The 22,458-nt window shown below is 54.7% G+C and overlaps 10 protein-coding genes across 10 annotated transcripts; 6 read left to right on the forward strand and 4 right to left on the reverse strand.

The window, feature by feature from the left end:
* Positions 1 to 315: 315 nt before the first annotated feature.
* On the forward strand, positions 316 to 873 carry PG997_013091 (uncharacterized protein; the record flags this gene model as incomplete). The annotated part of the gene is made up of 3 exons (XM_066817405.1): positions 316 to 452; positions 616 to 705; positions 780 to 873. 3 exons carry the CDS (start codon positions 316 to 318, stop codon positions 871 to 873), a joined length of 321 nt encoding a protein of 106 aa, XP_066663097.1.
* A 529-nt stretch (positions 874 to 1,402) lies between these two features.
* Positions 1,403 to 2,870, reverse strand: PG997_013092 (TGS domain-containing protein; the record flags this gene model as incomplete). The annotated part of the gene is made up of 5 exons (XM_066817406.1): positions 1,403 to 1,988; positions 2,087 to 2,531; positions 2,685 to 2,699; positions 2,757 to 2,785; positions 2,842 to 2,870. The coding sequence occupies 5 exons, from the start codon at positions 2,868 to 2,870 to the stop codon at positions 1,403 to 1,405; spliced, it is 1,104 nt and encodes a 367-aa protein (XP_066663098.1).
* A 784-nt stretch (positions 2,871 to 3,654) lies between these two features.
* Positions 3,655 to 4,515, forward strand: PG997_013093 (uncharacterized protein; the record flags this gene model as incomplete). Its single annotated transcript, XM_066817407.1, has 1 exon — positions 3,655 to 4,515. The coding sequence occupies one exon, from the start codon at positions 3,655 to 3,657 to the stop codon at positions 4,513 to 4,515; it is 861 nt and encodes a 286-aa protein (XP_066663099.1).
* Positions 4,516 to 6,127: 1,612 nt separating this feature from the next.
* Positions 6,128 to 7,680, forward strand: PG997_013094 (uncharacterized protein; the record flags this gene model as incomplete). The annotated part of the gene is made up of 4 exons (XM_066817408.1): positions 6,128 to 6,173; positions 6,230 to 6,455; positions 6,519 to 7,404; positions 7,474 to 7,680. 4 exons carry the CDS (start codon positions 6,128 to 6,130, stop codon positions 7,678 to 7,680), a joined length of 1,365 nt encoding a protein of 454 aa, XP_066663100.1.
* A 3,172-nt stretch (positions 7,681 to 10,852) lies between these two features.
* On the forward strand, positions 10,853 to 15,206 carry PG997_013095 (glucose-methanol-choline oxidoreductase; the record flags this gene model as incomplete). The annotated part of the gene is given in 5 exon segments (XM_066817409.1): positions 10,853 to 11,238; positions 11,256 to 11,551; positions 11,620 to 11,736; positions 11,840 to 12,395; positions 12,446 to 15,206. The coding sequence occupies 5 exon segments, from the start codon at positions 10,853 to 10,855 to the stop codon at positions 15,204 to 15,206; spliced, it is 4,116 nt and encodes a 1,371-aa protein (XP_066663101.1).
* A 540-nt stretch (positions 15,207 to 15,746) lies between these two features.
* Positions 15,747 to 16,370, forward strand: PG997_013096 (thioesterase superfamily protein; the record flags this gene model as incomplete). Its single annotated transcript, XM_066817410.1, has 1 exon — positions 15,747 to 16,370. The coding sequence occupies one exon, from the start codon at positions 15,747 to 15,749 to the stop codon at positions 16,368 to 16,370; it is 624 nt and encodes a 207-aa protein (XP_066663102.1).
* Positions 16,371 to 16,711: 341 nt separating this feature from the next.
* PG997_013097 (uncharacterized protein) lies at positions 16,712 to 17,779 on the reverse strand (the record flags this gene model as incomplete). Its single annotated transcript, XM_066817411.1, has 1 exon — positions 16,712 to 17,779. One exon carries the CDS (start codon positions 17,777 to 17,779, stop codon positions 16,712 to 16,714), a length of 1,068 nt encoding a protein of 355 aa, XP_066663103.1.
* A 1,316-nt stretch (positions 17,780 to 19,095) lies between these two features.
* PG997_013098 (uncharacterized protein) lies at positions 19,096 to 20,001 on the forward strand (the record flags this gene model as incomplete). Its single annotated transcript, XM_066817412.1, has 1 exon — positions 19,096 to 20,001. One exon carries the CDS (start codon positions 19,096 to 19,098, stop codon positions 19,999 to 20,001), a length of 906 nt encoding a protein of 301 aa, XP_066663104.1.
* Positions 20,002 to 20,105: 104 nt separating this feature from the next.
* PG997_013099 (mitochondrial carrier) lies at positions 20,106 to 21,089 on the reverse strand (the record flags this gene model as incomplete). Its single annotated transcript, XM_066817413.1, has 1 exon — positions 20,106 to 21,089. The coding sequence occupies one exon, from the start codon at positions 21,087 to 21,089 to the stop codon at positions 20,106 to 20,108; it is 984 nt and encodes a 327-aa protein (XP_066663105.1).
* Positions 21,090 to 21,751: 662 nt separating this feature from the next.
* On the reverse strand, positions 21,752 to 22,158 carry PG997_013100 (uncharacterized protein; the record flags this gene model as incomplete). Its single annotated transcript, XM_066817414.1, has 4 exons — positions 21,752 to 21,773; positions 21,829 to 21,963; positions 22,029 to 22,075; positions 22,132 to 22,158. The coding sequence occupies 4 exons, from the start codon at positions 22,156 to 22,158 to the stop codon at positions 21,752 to 21,754; spliced, it is 231 nt and encodes a 76-aa protein (XP_066663106.1).
* Positions 22,159 to 22,458: the final 300 nt, after the last annotated feature.

Genomic DNA, 22,458 nt, shown 5'->3' on the forward strand with positions numbered 1-22,458 from the left:
ACAAAAGACTCGACGCTGCTCTTCCAATCATCTGCATCACCCTCTACCAAAACAAGCAACTTCAAGAACCAACAGCTTCAGGCCATTTCACTTACATCTGCATCTGCAAACACTCTCGCACACACCTATAAAGCTCAGTGCCATCCCGTCAACAGGAAAACACATCGCCATCCATCGCATCTACATCTCGAACAAGACCATCGCACTTCCACTCTCGCAATCAACCGTCGCACACCTTGTCACACTTGGACACCACCATCAATCGGCGATACCCATTACCATCCCAGAGAATCAACATCTTCAATGCAAGCCACAATGTCGTCCAACGTCCTCTCTCCCAAGGATACCAACAACCACATCCGGGCAACCCCCACTACGGATGGCGCCAAGCCCGATGTTAAGAGCATGGAGTATCACCGCCAGGTGTTGCAGAACAAGATGGAGGAGGAGAAGTAAGTTCACACATGCCCACCCCCCATAGCCCCCTTCCAACCAATGCCATTTCGCCCAAGACCGTTTCCACTATGTCGCGATATCACTCCCCACCCCCGCGCATCAATCCGCCCTTCGACGATCTCGCATCATGGACACCCCACTAACATTGCGCGACTCCAGGAACAAGAAGACCTATGTCTCCCCTTCGGACAACATCATGAGCCCTTGCACAGCCAAGCTCAATGCCCTGCGGAACAAGCAGGTCGGCAAGTAAGTAAACCCTGTTGTCATGTCGCCGACCAATAACAACAAAAGATGCTAACCAATCTTTTCCCCAACAACAGGACCAAGCCCAAGTCTCTCTTCGCACAGGCTTCTGCCCGCAAGCTCTCCGACGAGAACGTCCTGGGTGCTAGCAGCCCCTCGTCCTCTCGCTAGAAGAAATTCCACCGTCGCCGAACCCTCCAACCACACTCTCTTTCGCTGACGATCTTGCGAACATGGAGAAGTAGTAAGGGATCGGCTGGGACCTTTTTCTTTCTTCTATTGGACTTCTGCGACTTGGTTTCCCCCCGCGGAATAGGGTTGATAGGAGTTTTCCCGCAGGACTTGCGATGAGGCGTCTTTTCTCTCCTTTGTTTGCCTTTTGATTTCTATGATGACGACTATTACGATGCACAACAGGGGCAGGGGCCAAATAGAGCTTCCCCGACCCTTACTTCTTGTACTTGTATTCTAGGGTAGTCGGAGGACCACAGAGATCACCGAATATCTGGCGTTTAGGGGCGATGATTCTTGCACACCAGGTATAGGTTACATATACCTACTTAGGCAGGATAGCCATGTTATGAACTGAACCGAGATGATACCATCATAAATGCTCCCACCTTTACTCGTTTGTTTCTTAATGTTGGTGAAATTGTGCGCTCTTGCTAGATATCTACAACCGACAGACGCTGCCACGCGACTACGCCTTGTAGCCGCTCACAATGTAGACGACATCCTCATCAGCCACCAGATGTCCCAATCCCACGCGTTGCGGGACATGCCTGGCGCTCGCTCCCCATACCAGGGCGTATTTATACGACTCTTTGAGCGTGCGATGGATGCGGTCGCAAACGTCCTCTATCGTGCTGTCTTTGCGCACAATCAGAGCCTCGCTAAAGTCCGGATCGTCGCCCTTGCGCTTGGTGTAGATGCGGATGAGGGCGAGCTCCTTCCAGCAGCGATCCACGACGTCCTGAATCCCGAGATCGTCCTCGCAACTCATGACGACGGTGTGGGGCTCGCGGGCGAGCTTGTCGAGGAAGTCGAGCGAGACGCTGTCGATCTTGTTGTAGACGTACAGGCACTTGATGTACTTGCGATGGTCCTTCATGATGACGTCGATGAGGTCGTCGACCGTGGCCTCGTCGTCACGGATCAGCACCTCGCAGTTCAGCATCTTGTAGTCCTTCAGGATGTTGTACACCATCTTCTCGTCGAGGTTCTTGGGCGTCGCCTGGAAGTTGATCTTCATGCCGCCGGCTTTCTTTGGTTTAAGGTAGATGTTCCTGGTGGAGACAAACGGTGACCCCCTTTTGTTAGCATCTTTGGCGATTGGGGATTTTTTATTTCTGGGGAAAAGGAGCAATTTGAATGAAAGACGTACGGCGGTTCACGGTTCAGGCGGATGCCCACCGCTTCCAGCTCGGCTTCCAGCAGCGCTCTCTGTTCCGCCTTCTTGGTCGCGTCCAGCACCATCAAGATCAGATCGCTCGTCTTGGCCGCCGAGATGACTTGTCGTCCACGGCCCTTGCCTTCGGCGGCACCCTCGATGATACCTGGCAGATCGAGCAGCTGGATCTCGGCGCCGCCGTACTCGAGCACACCCGGAATCGCCGTCAGTGTTGTGAAGGCGTACGACGCCACCTCGGACCGCGTCTTCGTAACTTTGGATAGGAATGTTGACTTGCCCACGGAGGGGAAGCCGACCAGCGCTATTCGGGCATCGCCACTTTTGCTCACGTCGAAGCCGGCGCCGCCTCCGCCGCCAGCACCTGGACCGGGCTCGAGGAGCTGTGCACGAAGTCGAGCGAGCTTTCTGTCGGATATTTCTGCGTCAGACTAGATCCATTTATACCAGGACATCGTGTCCTCTTTCATCGGTCATGAGAGAGCATCGTTACCCTTTCAATAGACCAAGATGATATTCTAGTACAAGTCGTCAATATCGGGTTCGTTCGTGGCAAGTGGGTGGTCGCATTCACCTGTGGCCTTATTCTCTAGAACCTCGAGTTAGCAGATTTTTACAACCGTAGAATCGCTTGGGAAAAGCTTACTCTGTGTCCTCCTCATCTCATCCTCGATCCTGGGCGCGTTGTATTAGTTTGCATCTTCAGCGCGGGGTAGATTCCCTCGTCTTACTCCTTGATCTTCTCCGTGATGTTCACCATCTTGGCGGCTTGGCGACAGCAGTCGCAGAAACACTTCAATAAACAAAGCCTTTAAAGAGAGGTAGAAAGCAAATCTCCAGACACAATTTCCAATCACTTTGTCGCAATGTTGAGCTTCGTTTTCGCAAACGAGCAGGATGATGGATGACGGGCAGAATTGGACGTGGGGCAACCAGGAACAATTTCACCGCTTTCCGAATGCGGCCATGCATGTGGTTATGTTGTTAATTATGCCAATACAGCACTTCCTACCTGACTAACTCATACTGCACATGAGGGTTTTTTTTTCAATCTATGCCCTTGACTACTATCGAATCATTCCTTACTACGTTGCCCTGTAGGTACCTAGGCTATGATGTGTAGAATGTGAGTGGTGCTTTGATGTTGTCGTTGTCGTACTAGGATACAACAACAACAACATGGCATCCTGCTAGAACCATACAAGTGAACTGGTATAAGGCCCAATGAGGAAGGTGCGCCGTAAGACCAGGCATTTGCATCTTACGAGGAATCCGGACCACCCCATCCAAGTGCATACATCTATCTTTAAGCGAGATAAACAACAGCCTCGGCTAGTTCTTCCGATTGCAAAAACAGGAAACATTGCTTGCAGAATCTGGCTACTTGATCCAAGCAAGTAAGCCTTGGATAAACAAAACCGACTCTTAACATGCTGAAAGCCAAGGTGATCTGCTAAATGATGTGCACAGCAAAGATGGTATAACTCGATTGGTCCGAAGATAGAGCCATCGCAACCGCAGCAAACCAATAACACATCCTCACAATGTCCATAATATTTTCCTGGCTCGAGAAGCTGCTCTACGACCTACCAGCGCCAAAGCCGGGACCCAACAAGTCGATGCAGGTACTTTGCCTAGGCCCAGGACGGTCAGGTACAGAATCGCTTCGCAACGCCCTTCTCATCCTGGGATATGATGCCGTCTTCCACGGGTACGAGGGTATGACGCGGGTCCCCATGACACATCAAGCTTGGGTCAAGTTGATGAGGCGCAAGTTCGACGACACGTCCAGCCCTGACCACACCATCACACGCGCCGACTTCGAAGCCATCATTGGAGACTGTGAAGCGGTGACGGACATGCCCTGTGTCAACTTTGCCCGCGAGCTCGTCGAAGCCTTCCCCGAAGCCAAGGTCATCGTCAACACGCGCGAGCTTGACGCGTGGTATGCCAGCTACCAGTCCACCTTTGAACGATACAGAGGCGGATGGAGCGGCTTCCACAACTGGGCGAGGTCCTGGTTTTGTGCCGAACTTTACTGGCTTCAGCGCAGCGGCGAATACAACTTCGAGCGGTTCTGGAACGGCGACTCCCGCGCAACAGCAAAATGGCGCTATCGCGAACATGTGGCCATGGTCAAGGGAAGCGTCCCGCCAGATCAGCTACTCGAGTGGAAAGTCCAAGACGGCTGGGAGCCTCTCTGCGAGTTTCTAGGAAAGGGGGTGCCCAAGGAGGACTTTCCGTCGGGTAACAACCCAAAGGGCTTCGACATGCGAGTAGGCAAATTGCTGGGGGGCCGTCTGCGGCGAGCAGACAGAAACATGTTGATCACTGCTATATCTGCTGCCGCATTGCTATTCGCAGGCGTTAGGGTAGCCAGATGGTTCGAGCCCATCCATGCTTAAAGGCGGAATCGCCATAACTTATCAGTGATGATGGTATAGCTGCGGTCAGGTATTCCCATGGGACAACTGCTCGTCAACGGAGTATCTGACCGCAGTTGTGAATAACCGAATTGCCTTCGATATATGATCCGGTCCACCGAGGCAGCGGAGTATTGCTTAGGCGGTATCTCAGGTGTTTAAAGAGGCCGCCGAGCCGAGCCGTTCCTCGGTTGCCCTATTGATGAACGAAATGCAGGCTTTGGAAATCCTCCGGTAGCGGGAACATGCACGAGTATGAAGCAACTATATCTAGATTGCTGGATAAATGGTCGTCGGGCGATGTCGCACATACGGAGCAATTCTGGGATGGGCTTCCAAGCCCAATAGCGGGAAGATTAGATGCGACGCACTACCTAGAGCCGGTGTCGGAGTCGGGGGTTGGCACCCCCAAAGACTTTTATTCCCGTAGGGCAGCACTGCTGCAAGATGTCGGTATGCCTCCGCGGGATGATGTCGCCCGCCAAGGAAGAGTGGGAGGCGAGCCGGCAGCGGAGGGAATTGTCGAAGTTATGAGGTTGATCACCTGCGAACGCTTACACGACGATTTGCCATGTTGATTTGGTTCCTGAAACTCGGGCTCAACGAATCAAAAGCCGGTGATAAGACTCTGGCTACCGGGCAGGGATGCCCTGAGCGGCATTCGACGCTAGGAAGCCCGCGATAGGTCCAAAGCCCACGACAACCCACGCTAGAGCTGAGATTTGCGCGAGCTCTGCGCGAGCTCAGCTCGAGGCAACTCCGTCATAGTTGCCGAACTAAGACGTTCTAAATCCGAGGGTCGAAGTCCTAGCAGATCCGCCCACCGTTTTGAATTCAGATGGCCTCTGCAAGGTAATCTGTCACCACGCATCCGTCGCCCAAAGCAGACAAGTGAGCTTACATCGATCTACAGTAACCGCCTGGCTAAATTCCCATATGGTGATAAATCGTGATTCATAATATACGTCGTAGCCGCGCACGCCTGGCCGCCTTTGAGATAAGCATGCGTCCTGACGCAACACCATGACTGATGATTATCCCTGATGGACAGATTGACCCCCAAGAGGCGCTCTGGCAGCCCTGGTTGGTGAGAGAAAACAGCCAGTCGCCAGTTGACCCCCAATGCGCCATCATCGGCTTGCCTGGCCAATTGACGGCGGCAAGGGTTGAAGTTAAGACGAGAAAACCCAAGAGCATATACCCCATCTGCTGCTTAGTACCCGCTTGATCCACGACTCTGGGGCTGCTGGAATTTTATCCCCAGAAGTAGTTTTCGTGAGCTGGGTCAGCCATGTGGGAAGGCATGGGAAAGCGCGGAAGATGTCGGTCGCCGCAGTCGGAGTTAGCATTGCGGTCGCCCTTCACATAAGAGTATACAGCGTAGTATAACCCCCATAGGGAGCCAGCAGGCCTTCCTTACTTAAAGCGCCCTGATCCCACTTCAAACAGGTTCCCTTCATCTCATTCTCTCCCCAAGCTCAAACCTGGACAAATCTCGGTGAACTAAGTGACACCAACACTGCTTGCTATCTTGTTCATCCACTCGTCACCTCACCATCACCCACGTATAGCTTCCCTGTCTTGAGAGGCCATCATGTCTCACCTGCCCTCCGAGCCCGAGTTCGAGCAGGCTTATAAGGGTGAGTCCAACCAGCCAATCACGGGCGTATATATGTATTCTGACACAGACATGAAGAACTTGCGAGCAGTCTCGAGAACAGCTCTCTCTTCCAGAAGAACCCCGAGTACAAGACTGCGCTGAAGGTTGTGTCGATCCCGGAGCGTGTGATCCAATTCCGCGTTGTTTGGGAAGACGACAATGGAGTTCTGCAAGTCAACAGGGGCTACCGCGTCCAGTACAACTCGGCGCTGGGTCCCTATAAGGGCGGTCTGCGGTTCCACCCCACGGTGAACCTGTCCATGTAAGTGCGATGATGAGTACATCGGATGCAGAGTCAAGAGGTTACTAACGCCGTCCCGTACAGCCTCAAGTTCCTTGGGTTCGAGCAGATCTTCAAGAATGCCCTGACGGGCTTGAACATGGGCGGCGGCAAGGGAGGTGCCGATTTTGATCCCAAGGGCAAGAGCGACAACGAGATTCGCCGGTTCTGCGATTCTTTCATGCGGGAGCTGTGCAAGCACATCGGCGCTGAGACCGATGTTCCCGCTGGCGATATTGGAGTGGGTGGCCGAGAAGTCGGCTACCTGTTTGGAACCTACAAGAGGCAGCGGAACAAGTGGGAGGGCATGATCACCGGAAAGGGCGGCAACTGGGGCGGCAGCAAGATCCGGCCCGAAGCTACTGGCTACGGTTTGGTGTACTACGTGGAGCAGATGTTGAAGTATGCTGGCAAGGGCGACTTCTCGGGAAAGAGAGTGGCCATTTCCGGATCCGGCAACGTCGCGCAGTACGCCGCGCTCAAGTGCATCGAGCTCGGCGCCACCGTTGTGTCGCTTTCGGACTCGCAGGGCGCCCTCATCGCCGAGGGCGAGGCTGGCTTCAAGCCCGAGGACGTCGAGGCCATCGCCGACGTCAAGCTGGCCCGCAAGCCGCTGACGGCGTTTGATCACAAGGGCGCCTTCAAGTACATCGAGGGCGCGCGACCCTGGGTCCATGTGGGCAAGGTCGATGTGGCCCTGCCCTCTGCCACCCAGAACGAGGTGAGCGAGGACGAGGCCAAGACGCTCGTGTCCAACGGCTGCCTGTTCATCGCCGAAGGATCCAACATGGGTTGTACTCAGGAGGCGATCGATGTGTTTGAAGCGGCGAGGAGGGAGAAAGGGGGCGAGGCCATCTGGTACGCCCCAGGTAAGGCATCCAACTGCGGCGGAGTGGCAGTATCCGGTCTCGAGATGGCTCAGAACAGCCAGGTAAGTGTTGACCCCCTGGCTACTGCAAGTGTGCATGTACTGTGAAACTGACCGTTCACCTTTTTCTAGCTTATAAGCTGGACTCGCGAAGAGGTCGATGAGCGTCTCAAGCTCATTATGAAGGAGGCATTCGAGAACGGCCTTAACACGGCGAAAGAATTTGTCGAGGCGAAGGAGGGTGAGCTTCCCAGCTTGGTGGCAGGCAGCAACATTGCTGGATTTGTCAAGGTCGTACAGGCGATGCACGACCAGGGCGACTGGTGGGAGTCCATGTAGGTCGGGACACGTACGGAGGAGATCATTGGGCGAATCGGGGCGCAGGGGATAAAAAGGACATGAGTTGACCATTCAAGGCAACCAAAGCCAAAACGAGGCAAGAAGGCTATGAATTATGTATGTTATTAGTTACTACGAGAACAGGTGCGGTGAATAGGCAGATACCCTCTTTCCAAACGGCCATGAATTTGCAGCGCTCCCCATCCGTACCATGATGACATTGGTCGCGGCGTATATAACGACAGGAAAGATCACGCCACGCCGCTTTGTGTTTCCAGTATATACGAAGTTCAGCTTTGCTATTCCAGCGTCGATCTTTCCATGTGATCTTACATGTCTACTGCGACGGAAACAGGGACCGGACTACGGTAGAAGCCGATGGGTCAGCCACAATATACCTACTCTCTTGCTGGTGACTAGCTTGAAGGAATGGCATGATTTACTTGGGGTCTTGGGGTCCGAACGTTCCAGTAAGATAAGCCCCGATCAGCTTGTCTGGCACGGGCTCCCAACTGGCTCTCAGACACTGTCTTCTAGACCAATCGGTATGAGATGAGGTTAGTCGTTGGCGGAGGTGGCAGTGCTCACATACGAGGTGGTCTATATTTCTCCGATCATGACGATGATGACAGTATTGGGGTTCGTGCGGTTACACCGAATCATCGCTCTCTCCATGATAATCAACCAATGGAAGAAAACCACGCCGATATGCAAGCACTATTGGCATGCAAACGATACTGCCTGCAGCTCGGTTTCTTCGGCGGAGGCGGCGGTGGGCAGAACTGCATACTGCATGTCACTCACGGGGGATAACTCCGACAACACAATACCCAGACCAATACAACAAGCATTCTATGAGCACCTCACCCACATACACGTCCATTGGAACATTTCTGCAGCCCATCCCATCCTTCCCGGCAGCTTTAGGCTTTGGCCGGGCTGATCCCAGACCAGGGGTGCTGCTACTTGACAAGGTTCTGACATGGGCTCACACGTTTTTGTTTCGTTTCGATCCTTTTCCGGCCCACTATGGCGCACTCTGGACCTCGGGTGAGGGTGTCAGGGTGTCTTGGGCCGGGAGGAGCTGAACATTGGCACCCCACTGTGCCGGGATGGAAGATGAAGGTAGATAACATCAGCCTTACGAGGTACGACGGCGGGGTGTTTTCTGTTTTTCCCACGGGATTCCCCTATCAGCTACGGGCCAATTGACTGCGGTGGTTATCTCCTGAATACGCTGTTTGCTGACACGGCGACTGGAATACTGCCGAGTCCTTGCATCGGCAGTAAGCAGGAACGTCAAGGCAGGCTCGGCTTCGTCAAACAACCAACAGGAGCTCGGGCTGTTATCCTGATGTCAGAAAGCCAGCCTAATAATAAATACCATAGGGCCAGTTAGAGCAAAGCGATGTGGGTTATGGTAGATGTATGCTGGGTGGGACGCAAACGCAGCGCACAGCCTCGAACCCAATGGCAATGGCCTTGATGGCGCACACAACGTTGCAGTGTCGCATGCTTATGTTATGTCAACCAAGCGTATAACGACATCTGTCGGTGAACGAACACAGCCAAATGATGCGCTCACTCGTACGTTGTCTTCACGTGTCCCGCCATATCGCCCGCCTTTCTGTGCCTCTCTCCTACACGGCAAGGATGAGCAGGCATTCTCGGGTCATCGCGATGGATGTTTTTGGTACGCGGAAAGTCAATTGGGGAATTTGGGGCAGGAGCGCACTTTTTGCGCACTCGGTTCGTTCCATGGCCAATCAGAGAGACTCGAGATTAGTAGCTGAAGAAACGACTATTGTGCCGAGGCGCAGTTAATAATAAGCAGGGGGCCCCTGCCCCATTGTCTCTAACGAATTTCCCCCTCTGCGGAAATGTTCATTTTTACCCCCTCCAGCTGTCCATTCTGTCCCGTTGGCTTGGGCCTAGAAAACCCAATTGTTGCTGAATGCGTGCATCGGGTCTGCAAGTGTCAGATTGAGCTCTCCTCGAAAAGGTAATGTCTCAGAAACGGGAAAGTGATTCGCCTCTACCCATGCTGTACCTCGTGGCGCAAGGTAAGGTCCCCATGCCATGCTGATATGCCGTCCATGTCGTGACACAAACACAATACCCTTTGTCAACTTAATATAGTCGGCGAATAAGGACCACCTCTGGGGAAATACAGAACGGACAGCAACGGACGGGAATACCTACTGGCCAGGTACGAAAACTGGCGTAGAATCATGACCAAGCCGTCGACATGTCTTTCCCGCGCCTGCACACACAGCAAGCCGATCTACCGCCACAACTGCTGCTTGCAGCAGTATACACCATTCTGTATCACAATGAAGACATCCGCGTTCCTAGGCAGACGTCGGGCCTATGTCCATTTTCCGACTAGTCTTGCCCGCGTCTACATACCTTTTCTCTCTTTTCTTTTACTCTCTCTTTACCAGCAATAGACGTGATTTGAGCAGGTGCGATTCCGCTGCCAAAAGTACAGGGTGGCATGCAGCCCTTCGACTCGGCCCCCAGCTACCTCCCGACATGGGTGTCTTGCAAGTGCTTACGGCCCAAGTATGTAACGCTTTTCCCTCGTCTTCTTCTTTTTTGGGGCGTGGAGAACGCAAGTCGCACCGCTGGCCACTCAACGACGCTCCCCTACTTTTAGTTTTCAGCCCAGCCTCAGCGCCCGAGAAGTGAAAGCGGCTGCGCCCAGCTCCGAGATTGTCTAGCTTGCTGATGGTTCGCACGGGTTGCGGCACATGGGATTCCTCCGCCGTTGAACCCTCCTCATTCCCAAGAATATACTGACCCGCCCGCGTCTATTCGCCGATCACCACATATAGGGACTAAGGCTCATGTCAGATCGTATATGAAGCCATGAGTCCCCCCCGGTGTGCCTGACATGATCCACTCCAAGACATCTACCATCCACTTGGGAATATATACTTATATATATTCATACCTCGCTTCTCTTTCACAGGCCGGTCGTTACCCCGTGTACTACTGTCTTCTATCATATATATTACCTGTATAGCGCATTACTTAGCCCTATACTTGGCCCTTCACCAACGGGCACGTACCGCCAGACACGTCTAGCTTAGGCGGACCTAGCTTCTCTTAGTTGCTTTGATTCTAGTGTAGTACTGATACTACAAGACTGATACGACAGACTACTACAATGGCTCCCGGCACCCTTGAGCGAGCGGAAACGGAGCCAATGCCGACCACCAATGGCACTGGTCATGGCAATGGCCACGCCGCCGCCGACACAAACGGCTTCAGAAAACGATTTGTCAACATCAATGGTACCAATGGCACCCGAACGGCGCAAGCCTCACCAGACTCCGCAGCTGTATCCCGCCCTAGCAGCTCGAGGAACGACAGCTCCACCACCAATGAACAAGAAGCCAGTAGCAGTGCCCGGAGGCGGCCATATGAGCCCCATCCTAGTCCGCGGGGTTCGCACCGCATCAAGTCCTTCGGCGTCCACCAGGACGACGCCGGCGGCCCTTCGGGGGCGTACGCAAGAATCCGATCCTGGGGCGACGAGCGCAAGAGCGCCTCGTTCCCCGCCTCTCGAGGCCCCTGGAGCTCATGCGCAGCTCGTACGACTGCGTCGTCATCGGCTCCGGGTACGGCGGCGGCGTGGCCGCGTCGCGCATGGCCCGCACGGGCGAGTCCGTCTGCGTGCTCGAGCGGGGACGGGAGCACTGGCCGGGCGAGTACCCCAGCGACACCGACGACGCCCTCGGGCAAGTTCACTACTCTGGGCAGTTCTCGCCCGGCTGGTTGCCCAAGAAGGTGGTCAATGGCGGCGACCCGACGGGCATGTACCACCTCATCTTCGGCAACGGTCAAAACGCCATGGTCGGCAATGGTGCGTTCCCAATATAACCCTCTCCAGAAACCTTTTCGATTCGGGTGACTGACTTGTTTACAATATAGGGCTCGGTGGAACAAGTCTGATCAATGCAAATGTCTACCTTGAGGTTGATGATGAAACTCTACAGCAAGAGCAATGGCCAGAGGAGATAAGGAGTGATCCCAGTACCCTTGGTCCATGTGAGTACTGCCTTATTCTTCTCGCAAGGCATTGACAACGCAGGGTTCTGCCTCTCTCTGCCTTGCAACATTAATCCTTATGCTGATACTGTTCAATTTCTAGATTTCCAGATGGCCGAAGAAATGCTTGAGCCAAAGGAGTACCCTGCTGATTGGCCTGTACTTCCGAAACTCGAGCTTCTCAAGAAGCAGGCCGAACATCTCGGCATGAGTGACAAGTTCAGACGAGTCCGACAAACAACGCGCTTCCAGAATGGACCCAATCGAGCCGGTGTTGAGATGTCGCCTTCGGCACTGACTGGCCAAGACGCCACGGGTCTGAATGACGGGTCTAAGAACACAACTCTAGTCACCTACGTCGCCGATGCCTGGAACTGGGGCGCCGAGATCTTCTGCGAGTCTGAGGTCCGGTATATCGCCAAAGCCCCCGACCGAGAAGGCTACATCATCTACTTTGCTTGGCATGGGCGCAACAGGGGTCACTTCAAGGCCAACCTCCATGGTGATCTCATGTGGGTGCATGCCAAAAGGGCAGTCTTCCTTGGTGCTGGTGCCATCGGTTCGACCGAGATCCTGCTCAGAAGTAGGCAGATGGGTCTCGACATGAGTGACCAGATTGGCCAGAACATGAGCGGCAACGGTGATATCTTTGCCTTCGGGTAAGTAGCCTCATTGATAGGCAAGGGTTCTTTTTCCTAATATGATTTAGATATAATACGGACCATGAGGTCAATGGTATCGGACGGTCCTTCCCGTCGCCATATCACCCTGTTGGTCCATGCATTACCGGCATCATCGACAACCGGCATGGACATAAGAACCCCTTGGATGGATATGTGATCGAGGAGGGCGCCGTGCCCAAGGCACTTTCCCCTTTCTTACAGGCCATGCTGGAATTGCTTCCAGGGAGCATTCGGGCAAGCGACCAATCGCTCATCGATCGCGTACGGGGAAATCTTGCTCGCGTAGGCAGCCTCTTCTTGGGACCATACTTTCGCCAGGGCGCTATCGAGAGAACACAGACCTACCTTGTCATGTCGCACGATAGCAACCAAGCGGTGCTGACTCTCAAAGATGACAAGCCAGTACTTGAGTTCCTTGGCGTCGGCCGCAGCGATCACGTCAAGCAGCTGAACGAGGTCCTGGCGAAGGCAACAAGAGCCGCGGGAGGTACCTTCGTTCATAACCCCTTCTATGCCCTGATGGGACAACAGGAGTTGACCGTACACCCTATCGGTGGCGCATGTATGGCTTCAGATGGAACAGGTAAAACTGGTGTCGTCAACCACCGAGGTCAAATCTTTACTGGACAAGGCAAAGAAACTTACGAGGGTCTTATTGTCACTGATGCCGCCGTTATTCCTACTGCCCTTGGCGCCAACCCCTTCGCCACCATCACCGCTCTTGCCGAACGGTCGGTAGACCTCTACGCCAAGAGCAGAAAGCTGATGGTCGATACCCGTAGGAACGGCATCCTCGACTTGTTCGGCTCTCCGCGCTTTGCGGGCGACCATCTGCGGACAAATGAGACAGACTCTGACGATGAGGACGCCAGCATTTCGTCGGCCAGGACAGTCATCAAAACTGCCGAGCGCCTCAACGACGCTGGCTTTGGCTTCACCGAGGTCATGTCAGGCTTCATTCATTACGACGACTGGAAGCAGGACGCTTCAGGCCTAGACACGTACGAACTTGCCGCCCGGATCGCAGAGTCGCGCTGCGAGTCGGCACGGTTCTTCCTAAGCGTGCAGTCCTTCAATACCAGGTCCATCGTCAACGACCCGGACCACCGTGCCATGCTGACGGGCACATTTTCGTGCCCGACCATCCCGGGCAGTCCTTTCATGGTCCAGCGTGGTGGTTTCAATCTCTTCAAACAGTTCCTTGACGCCCCCGGCACCAGGAACATGGTGTACAACTTTGACATGCGTGGAGTCGATGGCACCGTTCTTCACTTCCGTGGATACAAGGTGGTGAACTCTTCTGTGGCCCTCTCACCTGTACAGTTCTGGAAAGCCACCAGTACGCTATACGTGACCATCACTCGGCCCTATTCCGACGACGAGTCTGAGTATGAGGAAGGGCCAGACGATACCAACAACCGAGGCGCAATAGTCGCGAAGGGAATCATGCGGATTCAGCCTGCCGACTTCGCAAGTCAAATCTTGACTATGACGCCGACCGGCAGTGGCCTCTGGCGCAAGGCCATCAGTGCGACGAGTTTCTTAACATACTTTACACGCAAGTCCATGTCACTCTTCCTGGCACCCTTAACGCCACTGCAGTACCCGACTCAGAGTTACCAGGGGTTCGTCAACGAGACTGTTCCCTCGGTAACGTACAAGATTGTCGCTGAAGACGGCGTCACCACCCGTATGCACATGTGGGAGCCGACGAACATCATCGGCGAGCCCAAGAACCTCTTCATGATTCCCGGTGCCTCGGTTGACCACCAGATATACGCCCTACCCACTATCCGATACAATGCTGTCAACTACTTTACCCGAGCAGGCTATCGTGTCTTCATCCCCGTTCACCGGATCGGCGCCCTGATGGTGGCGCAGAACAACTGGACTACTTACGATGCCCGCTTGGACCTAAGGGCCTGTCTCGAGCAGATCCGAAAGGAGTACGGCACAGGCAAGATCTACGCCATTGCTCACTGCATGGGCAGCGTGGCATTGTCGACAGGTCTGCTCGACGGCAGGATCCCGGCCTCGTGGCTCGCCGGCGTGACGTGCAGCCAGGTATTTATGAACCCCATGTGGAACTTCATGAACATGATCAAGATCATGGCGGCCCCCCTACCACTTGACCGGGTTTACAAGGCCATCGCGGGCAACTGGTTCTCGTGCAGCACGGGGCAGGACGACAGCTACATCCAGAAGGCGCTCAACGAGCTGCTGCGGCTTTGGCCCAACGAGCGCAAGGAGCTGTGCAACAACGCGTGCTGCCACCGGGTGACGTTCACGTACGGACGGTGCTGGAACCACGAGAACCTAAACGAGGCGACGCACCGGCAGATCGACCGGTTCTTCGGCGGCGTCAACATGACGCTGCTGCACCTGCTCATGAAGCAAGGGACCGAGGGTGGCGTCATGGCCAATGGCCCGCTGTTCGAGCGCCTTGACACGCCCGACAACATTCAGCGCCTGCGCGACCTGCCCTTCTACTTGTTCGTCGGTGGCGACAACGCCGTGCTCTCGCCGACGGCGACGGAGCGCACGTACGAGGTTCTCTGCGACGCCTTTGGCACCCGCGACACGCGCGACGGCAAGGGCCTGCAGTACAAGCGCCGCGTCGTCCCCAACTATGGGCACCTCGACTGCTGGATGGGCCGCAATGCCTGGCGCGACGTCTACCCCTTCGTCCGCAAGGAGGTTGACGACATCATGCGCGGCGAGGACTATGTCTTTGAGGAGCCGGATGACCAGTTCAAGAGGATGGTGGATGCGGGTATGATGCACTAGGAAAAGGTAGATTTATTTCCCGCTGTAGGCTATCGTTTTGTTGTTTGTTTTGTTCAGGCTTATTTTTGCTTTGGGTGTTCGGGGTCTGGCAGTATGTGGGTTGGAGTTGGAGGAGCTGGAAACTTATTCGATACCCTCGGTTTTTGAAAAACTGTCATTTCTGTCTATATATATCTCTCCCTTGGTATAGATGTTCGAGGAGGTAGCTGTATAGATCTACGTAACACCATCCATGGCTTCCTGCTTCTGTTGTTTCGTGGAGTGTCCGCAATTTGGTAAGGAGCCCCTTGATCATTTGCAGGGAACGGGTAGGTAAGATGTATGCCAAGGAAGACACAAACAAGACCCCTGCGTTACCCCAACTTTCGGTTACCACCCAGCCCGATTCGGTTCTGAACCTCGGGACACATCCGCGTGTGTCCCATGGATGGACGGGTTAAATTAAACCAAATAGCACAATAGGCACTTGTAACTCCTGAGCAATAATGCAGTTCGCAACAGCCGCACAGCAACGGCAACCCCAAAATCTCCAGAGCAAGAATGTACGAACATGATACGGAGACTTCTGATTTTCATTATTTCAACACCATACCCTGGTGCGCCCAGCATATGCGGGGAGCGAATCTGGTAGTGCGCCCGCCATCGTGTCGGACCATCCAGCCGTCGGGCGAGAACCTCTTGTTCGGGCGCACCCTCAACACGGCGGGGACCATTTCGGCGTTGCTGGAGATCTTCAGCAACAAAAGGGCTGGTGGCGATGCCGCTGCCGCTTCCGCTTCTGCCACTCCCCACCAAGACGCCGGCAGCCTCATAGACGAAGCGAAATGGCTCCTGGCCCTCGGCCAAGACGTCAACGGCTACCCGGGCATGCTGCACGGCGGCGTCGTGGCCGCCATCCTGGACGAGCTCATCGGCGGCATGGTGCCCATCAACCGCGAGCGCGGCCTCATCCCCGCGGGCAGCTACTTCACCGCATACCTCAACACGCAGTACCGGCGGCCCGTGCCGACGACGTCGGGGGCGCTGCTGGGGCGCGCCCGGTTCGTCAAGGTCGACCTCGCGAGGGGCAAGGTCTTCGCCGAGGCTACCCTCGAGGACAGCGAGGGGACGGTGCTGGCTAGCGCCGAGGCGCTGTTTGTGCGGGCGCGGGGCACGAAGCTTTAGTCGGGGGTGGATACGGTTGGGCGATTCGTCGGGGGTTTAAGGGGTTGGGGATAGAAGGAGAGTGAGTGCTTAGAATAGGAAATGTGGTGAACTAGACGTGGCCTTTACAGAGCGGCCCATTTGGCCCCAAGATAAAGGAATGCGTTTCTACGATGTGCGAGGGGCCGACACTGAGTGCCCCTATTCTGAAACAGTCAATTTTGAAAAAGAAAAGGCGTCTTACATCACTAAATTACTTGCAGGGTTGATCTGTTCTTACTCTCCAGTGTTGTTTGGTTTATGTAGGTATGGCTTTAGATGTACAAGACTCTTCGTGCCTCCATCGCTCAAGTTATGACTTCTTAGCTCGCCACGGCTGCGCCATAACCCGCAAACTTGCTGATATCCTCCTTCAGGATCTCGGGCAGCTCGTCTTGCACGAAGCTGTGCTGCCACGACTTCTCGACCGGCTTCCAGCCCAGCCCACGCAGGCGCTCGGCGCGGCTGCGGCTGTTGAGGCCCATGACGGCCTCGGTGAAGTCGGGGCCGAAGATGTCGCCGTACAGCTTGGGGTCGATCTGGCGCGGCGCGGGGTCCGAGATCTTGCCCTGCTCGTGTAGGGTGCGTCCGATGAGTGCCGCGATCTCCTTCCAGCTCACCTCGTACTCGCCCGTGCACTCGCAGAAGTAGTAGGGGTTCTCCAGCAGCTCGGGCGAGTCGGCCGGCGTGCTCTCGAGCTGGTGCAGGATCATGCGGTAGCCCCGGGCCAGGTCCTTGACGTGGATCTGGCTCCAGACCGAGTCGCCCTCGCCGACGTAGCCAGCGAAGCCGTGCTTCAGGGCGAACCGCGTCAGCGTCGGGATCTGGATCGAGAGCCGCCCGTGCTTGTCGTTGTAGCCGTAGATCAGGGGAGGCATCACGATGGCGATCTTGGCCTTGGCGCCCAGTTTCTTCTGTACGCCCAGGATGCCCAGGTCGATCTGGCGGTGCGGGGCGTTGTCGGGCAGCGAATTGATCTCCTCGGCTTTGCTGTCGTGGTAGACCTTGGACGACTTCTTGCCCCGGGCCTCGGCGTCGCCGATGACGGACGTGCCCGAGGTGTGGATGTAGATGGTGCTCTGCCCCTTGTCGGCACGCCGCTGGACGCCGTCGAGGACAGCTTCCGCACTGGCCGCGTGGTCTGCGGATGCGATGTGCAGAACGATGTCGTGCTTGGTGACCTCGTCGCTGATGAGCTTCTTGTCGTCCAGATCGCCCAGGACGACGTTCTTGGCGCCCGTGGCGGTCAGCTTGGCACCGTGCTCCTTGCTTCTCGTGAAGGCCGTCACGTTGTATTGGTCCTTGACCAGCAGCTCCAGCACGTTCCAGCCGATGAATCCAGGTCCGATGAGCAGGACGCGCTTTCCGGTGTGGGCTCCGACAGTAGCCATGGCGATGGTGATGGTAATGGTGGGGCACTTTTTGGATGATGCAAGATGCTTGATTACCTCGGGTGTTGGTGTAGATGACTAGATGGACGAGTTCCTCAGAAGGAAGATGGTGGTTATGTTTACCTTGAGGCTCAGCTCGTGGAAGATGCAGAGTCGAAGTTATTATTCGTGGTACAAGTCACAGCTTGTCTCACACCTTAGCTTTTCGTTCCCCGCCTCGGGTCCGAGACGCGCGAATGACGTCGCCGGGTTATTCGACTAGAACACGGTGCTCTATTGATCTGTGACGTTTCCTAAAAGCGCCCACTTTGCTTGCGCAGGACGAAAGGCAAAAACCAGGATGATGCTGAGAAGATGGACCTTTTTCGCTGTTGTCGTCTGCTAAGTGGAGTTGCGCCTATGCAATGCCGATCCACAGGGTGCCGCCATGATCCGAGGTCTTTCCTATCGGTCACCGACTTGCTTCGCATGGAAGCTTACTAACAATTTATAGTGAGTGCTGCTATGTTGGTCATGTTTTAAAACCAAGAAAGGGGGAATCAGGGTCGCAAACATGGTGATATGCTGCACTGTCTCGCGTGTATTGTTAAACAACAAGGCTCCAGAAGCTTACTATGACTTCTTCGCATGTAAACTTCGGTTCTTAGAATGTGGTCTTGCAGGCATATTCTTTGTACGTTCATGATGGTGTGTTGTATTGGATATACTCTACCGACATCATCAGAAATTCATTTATGTACCTAGGTGATATGCAAAGCTTGGCTGCGTTTGCTCACCAAACACTTATGGACCAGCCTAGTAAATACCTCAACATATACTAGCAGCATCGACTCATTGAGAAAACCACTCATTATTGAGTGAGATTGGCCCTGCAGAATGTACGGTAAGTTCTGGTGGCTTCACCCACACAAGATGTATATTCTCCACCATATTCGCATCAAACTGCCTCTCGGCGACAAGCTAAAGGCCATCATCACCCAAGATAGCGCCCTGAGTGGGCGGTCATCTGTAGCCCTTCGCAGGTGGCGGATGTTTGAGTTACAGGGCTCCCCATACAGATCACGAGCATTCTACTGGGCTGTCGGGGAAGCAAAAGAGGCCCAAACCAAGATAATAAAATCCGCTGGAGTGAACAGTGAAATGTAGGAGACCACTGTCATTAACGTCTTCTGTTTCATGTCTGCCGCCAGTATCTTGCTCCCAGTGTTGCGGTCATTGGATAGACCCCCTTTTCCGCCTGAAAACAACCTGCAACAAGAAAAGCCGAAATCGACGTCCCAAACAGCACTGGACCAACCACGGCAACACGTACCGCAATGGAAAAACCCAGGGAGAACTACGAGAGCAAACTGACTGCGGCTTTGGACCTCTCGCAAAGGCTGCTGACAGCTCCCATTCCAAGCACCAACTGTCGACTTGAGGAGGTGGCGCGCATCACCACCAGACGTGCCAAAGAGGCTCTTCGACAACTCAGCGGAGGAGACCATGTTACCTCCTCGGCCGGTTTCGCAACGGCATGGAAAGAGTTCACAGATGCCGAATCCGCAATGGACCACTGGCATGCCCGATCCCGAAAGTACGAGAGAGCCATTCGCGACTTGAAAGTCATGTACACCCATTACTTGTTCCTAAGGTACGAATACCACTCCTACGAAAAGTTCCGGGACCACCAGATGAAGTGCAAGATTGAGCTGGGCCGGCCCCCCTCCCCCGGGCCCGCACCCACCGAGACGAAAATAGATGTCATCGGGGCATTGGCGGGGAACCTAGACGCCCACCTGCTGCTGGGCAAGAAACTGTGGCAGGGAGTATTCGTCGCCTTGCAAATGGAGCTCCATCGGCTCAGTCAATGGGAGCGAGAGCTACACGGCCTGCCCAAAAGCAAGGCGCCGCCAACTCCAAACATTACCTGGCTCATGGGTATCTTGGAATTGTTCGTGGAAAACGACACAAGAAGGGCCATGGCAGCGATTTCCTTCGCCGTGACGGATCGGCCTGACCCCTTCAAGGCGATGAGCTTTTGGCATGTCAGGCTCGTCAACAGGGGCGACGAACGCCTTGCCCTAAACGAAGTTGACAGTGACCTTGGTTCGCTCACCGCCTGGGTCCCCAACGAGTACAACACGGAACTTCTGGAAAGAGCCATTGTATCCTACAGATTCAAGATGCTGGATTACATGTCAAAGGTCCGCAAAGTGCGAGATGGGGTCCAACTCCAGTAATCGGCGACAGGATAGATGCATCAGCGCAGCCCGGGTATCGATAGTCTTCTTCAGGTACAATTCAATAGTGCATACGTGGGTGGGAGAAGAGAGGCTGTGATTCGCTAGCTGGCCCATCGGGGCAGATGGAATTTGACATTCTCGTACACGAGGAAGGTGACCCAGGTTGCCGGTAGAACGCGTATGACGCCCGGGACGATGCCGCGATAGAAGCCTCGTAGACCTTCTTCTGTCCAAGTCCGCTTCACCACGCCCATGATCCCTCGTCCGTATTTTTGATCCGCGTCGTATGTCTGAAGTCGACTCCTGATGGCTTGGTATGGGTACGTCACCGCCCCGGCAATGAGCTTCGATGCGCTGGACAGCACAACAGTGGCTTCATTACCTAACCTGGCAGGCGCCATATCTTCCAGTCGCTGCTGTTGCTGCTGCCGCTGCGCAAAGTATATCCGCTTGGCCGAGTCGTACACGGCGAACTGCACCGCGCCGTGCGTGACCCCAAGTAGACTGATGCCTAGTCCGCGGTAGAAGCCTTGGAGCCCCTCTTCCTTCCATAGCTGCGCCGCGCCCTTCAGCATGCTGGGGTACGCCCCGGCCGCACCGCGATCGGACGCCAGCATGCGGACCTTCAGGACCCAGATGGGGTTCGTCAGGATCTGGACGCCCACGCCCGCGAGGCCCGACGAGACGAAATAGTCCGACGCCGTCAGATTGGCCCTGTTGATGCCTATGCTGCCGCCGCCACTGTGGCTTGCAACCTCGCCAGCCGTCGTCGACTTCATATACCCAATAGCGCGCTCGATGCGGGCCTTGAAGAAGAAGAACGAGGCCCAGCTCGAGGCATTGCCCAGGAGGTTGGGCGTCAGGCCGCGGTACAGGGCCCTCACCGGCTGCGGCGTGCTGGCCAGGTCCCGGATGAGCGACATGGTGGTCAGGCTTGACGAGGTGGGCGCGCTGCTGCGGTGAAGCTGCATGCGAGTCTTGACGATGTCGAGCGGGTGGACGACAAGAGTGGCTATCGAGCCCGCCGAGAGGCCGGCCACGGTCTCGACGAGGGCGGGGGAGAGACCCGCATGGTTTTCAGTCATCGAGGGTGACCTTGGGGACAGTAATGTTACATTTCAGATGTTTGGAACCAGGAGGAAAAGCACCGGCGCAAAACGTGGTTTGGAGCGCCAAACGGTATTAGAGAAATGAAGCACTTGGAAATTTGATCCGCTAAGCAGTTCTTATCGCCGATAAGTTTATGTCGTCATGAAAAGGCATTTGGAAATAGTCCTCGCAAAAGCGCCGTTGAATGTAAAAGGGGCGTAGGTGGAAATAGTGGGAGAATTCAGTGCAGTATCAGGTTTACTTACTACCTACCATTTATTCAATTTTCCAGCCTGTGTCGGGAGGGATCTATACATACATATGTATACAGGCTTACATTGGCTTGGCTCACCCAGTCAATCCTCACGATTGCCGCTAGAGCCGGCAGCATTGTCAAAGTAGGCATTCATTCAGACTCAGACTATCAGCATTGGTATCGGAATTTCATTAATTTGAGTGTAGTGTACATATTGCCACTCCGTAGTGACGCATCGCGACGGCTTGTGATGCTGTGTGTGGTCATTCATGGCCATCGCATCTCATGTCTATTGAGCCTCGCGGTGAAGAATGCCTGAACCCGCCCAATCCATCATCCATATGCTGCGTGCAATGTATTTATACAAGGGTCGTCATCGTTTGGCACCGTAGCTATTCGTATCTAGGAGAGAGGAGAGAGGAGGCTGTCCAGGTTAGTGAGAGGAGCGCATGCAGTAGGTTGGCTCGGCAATGACATACCGGATGATGCTGGGGCGAGGGTCGCTCCGGGTGTATCCTGGAAAAACGGTTAGAGTCCGTAGAGAAATTGCGCAGCGCTGTTGCGCAGTGTTCGAAGAAGGTATACCGAGGTAGAGGATCAGAGGGATGTAACCGCTGCGCAATTCGTTAGCATCTGCTATGTTTATTGACTTGCGCCGGTTGGCATAAGGAAAACCCACTAGTGCATGGCAACACGGCTGAGCTCGATGATCCTTCCAACGCGCTCCTGCATAGGTTGTTAGATACGGCGCAATTCGTAGTGTGGCGATGTGGTGGCCGAACCTTTGATTCTTCTGAGAGGGCGAACATTTTGGCGGATACTGGAATAGACAGGACCGTCGGGGTAGTAGCTGCAAGGGGCAATTAGCAACCGGACTGGCCAGCCTCGGAAGAATGTGCGAGTTCGAGTTAATACATACACAAAGTGTGCTGAGTCTTTCCAACGTTGCGCCGGGTGTGTTCGCGATGTTCCGACTGTACAGGTTGGTGAACGAGCTTTCCTAAAATTTCCAACCGTGGAGTTGCACCCGCAATTGCAATTGCGTAGCGCAACCTGCCAGGCCTGCTCGCCTTATGTAATGCAACCCCACCCAATTAAGTTGCCCAAGC

The sequence above is a fragment of the Apiospora hydei genome (assembly GCF_038363865.1).
Source record: "Apiospora hydei strain CBS 114990 chromosome Unknown utg000009l_segment0_segment0, whole genome shotgun sequence".
Classification (NCBI taxonomy): domain Eukaryota; kingdom Fungi; phylum Ascomycota; class Sordariomycetes; order Amphisphaeriales; family Apiosporaceae; genus Apiospora; species Apiospora hydei.